The 1,897-nt window shown below is 62.9% G+C and overlaps 2 protein-coding genes across 2 annotated transcripts; one reads left to right on the top strand and one right to left on the bottom strand.

Moving 5' to 3' along the window:
* EMIHUDRAFT_50430 (hypothetical protein) lies at positions 1 to 340 on the top strand (the record flags this gene model as incomplete). Its single annotated transcript, XM_005773582.2, has 1 exon — positions 1 to 340. A coding segment is annotated over one exon (340 nt), but the record flags the coding sequence as incomplete, so codon positions are not given.
* A 662-nt stretch (positions 341 to 1,002) lies between these two features.
* Positions 1,003 to 1,643, bottom strand: EMIHUDRAFT_123852 (hypothetical protein; the record flags this gene model as incomplete). The annotated part of the gene is made up of 2 exons (XM_005773583.1): positions 1,003 to 1,039; positions 1,375 to 1,643. Coding segments are annotated over 2 exons (306 nt in total), but the record flags the coding sequence as incomplete, so codon positions are not given.
* Between the last annotated feature and the right edge of the window lie 254 nt (positions 1,644 to 1,897).

Consider the following 1,897-nt stretch of genomic DNA (forward strand, 5'->3'; position numbering starts at 1 on the left):
GCACATGAGCGCGCTGCGGGTCGAGCCGGGCAAAACGCTCAACAACCGCTTCGGCGCCTTCCGGCACAATGATATGGTGGGCCGGCGGTACGGCGCGCAGCTACTCTCGCTCGACGGGAGAAAGTACGTGTACCTGCTTCGCCCGACACCGGAGCTGTGGACCGCCTCGCTCTCCCACCGCACCCAGATCCTCTACATCGCCGACATCTCGATGATCTGCCTCCAGCTCGAGCTCGGACCCGGCGCCGTCGTCGTCGAGGCAGGCACCGGCTCCGGATCGCTGTCGCACGCGCTCGCCCGCGCGGTGGGGCCGACCGCCCGGCTGCACACGTACGAGTTCAACGCCGCGCGCGCCACCGCCGCCCAGGCCGAGTGTGCATCCAACGGCCTCTCGCCAGGGCGCGTGATTTGCCAGGTCACCTCCGGGGGGGAGACTCGCACACACACACACGCACACACACACACACACACACACACACACACACACACACACACACACACACACACACACACACACACACACACACACCCGATTGCCACACCCGATTGCCGGATCGCTGCCAGAGCCCCGCTAGCCACCTCCCCGCAGCCCTCTGCCCTCTCCCTCTCTCTCTCTCTCTCTCTCTCTCTCTCTCTCTCTCTCTCTCTCTCTCCCTCCCTCCCTCTCTCTCTCTCTCTCTCTCTCTCTCTCTCTCTCTCTCTCTCTCTCTCTCTCTCGCTCCCTCTCTCTCTCTCTCTCTCTCTCTCTCTCTCGCTCTCGCTCTCTCGCTCTCTCGCTCTCTCTCTCTCTCGCTCTCTCTCTCTCTCTCTCTCTCTCTCTCTCTCTCTCTCTCTCTCTCTCTCTCTCTCTCTCTCTCCCCCCCCTCTCTCTCCCTCTCTCTCTCTCTCTCTCTCTCTCTCTCTCTCTCTCTCTCCCTCTCTCTCTCTCTCTCCCTCTCTCTCTCTCTCTCCCTCTCTCTCTCTCTCTCCAGTCTGTCTCTCTCCGTCTCTCCAAGCTGGCACCTTTGACAAGTAGCCAAAGGCGACACGCTGCGGGTACCTGCGGGGAGGGCGGCGGAGCGGTGGTGTGAGGAGGACGAGGGGTGGCGCGGAGGAGGAGGAGGAGGAGGAGGAGGAGGAGTAGGAGGAGGAGGAGGAGGAGGAGGAGGAGGTGCAAGGAGCGTTCTCTGTGCTCTAGCGGTGCCGCTCTGTACTCGCGCTACCGCGGCGCGCTTCGCGGCACCGCGGCCGCGGCAGCACGGGCCAGTCGCCCACCCTCCGCCTCGCTGCGCCTCCTCTCCTCGCTGCGGCGGCCCTCCGACCCCATCTCCAGCTGTGTGAGAGGTGTGAGAGGGCGCTGTGGGGTGGGGCGGCGGCGGCGGTGCGGGCGCGCACTCGTCGTCAGCGAAGCAGACGGCGACGACGCCCATGGGCGAGTGGTACACGTGGCTCATGTACCCGTCCTTCCGGACGGACGAGCGCTGCCCTGGCTCCGTGGACGCCTTTGCAAACTGCCGCGAGAACATGACAAAGACTTCCTTCGCGGTACTGCGCTGGAAGAAGCCGAGGGAGGAGAGCTCGGCGGCCTGCGATAGCATGACAGGGCCGTCCTTGCCGGGCGCCTCGGTGCCAGGCTTGAACACTGCGGAGAATAGGATCTTCATGCCACAAGGTGGATCGGGCGCCGATCGAAGAGGCGTCCGAGAAAAAAAGGATATGCCGCGCTAGCGGTTACGTGTCTATCCCCCTGAATGTCTTTCCAAATTCCTGCTCGTAGGTGTGGACCCTGTCCTCCTCCCCCAAGCCCCATCCCTCGTTAGTCGTTTTATGCATATTTGGGTTTGTCTGTTCAGTGTCGTGCAAAAAAGAATTTTTCTCAGGCCTCCGTTCGTTCAATTGGGTAGAGTCGTGTAGTTGT

This window comes from Emiliania huxleyi (assembly GCF_000372725.1).
Source record: "Emiliania huxleyi CCMP1516 unplaced genomic scaffold EMIHUscaffold_3330, whole genome shotgun sequence".
NCBI lineage: Eukaryota > Haptophyta > Isochrysidales > Noelaerhabdaceae > Emiliania > Emiliania huxleyi.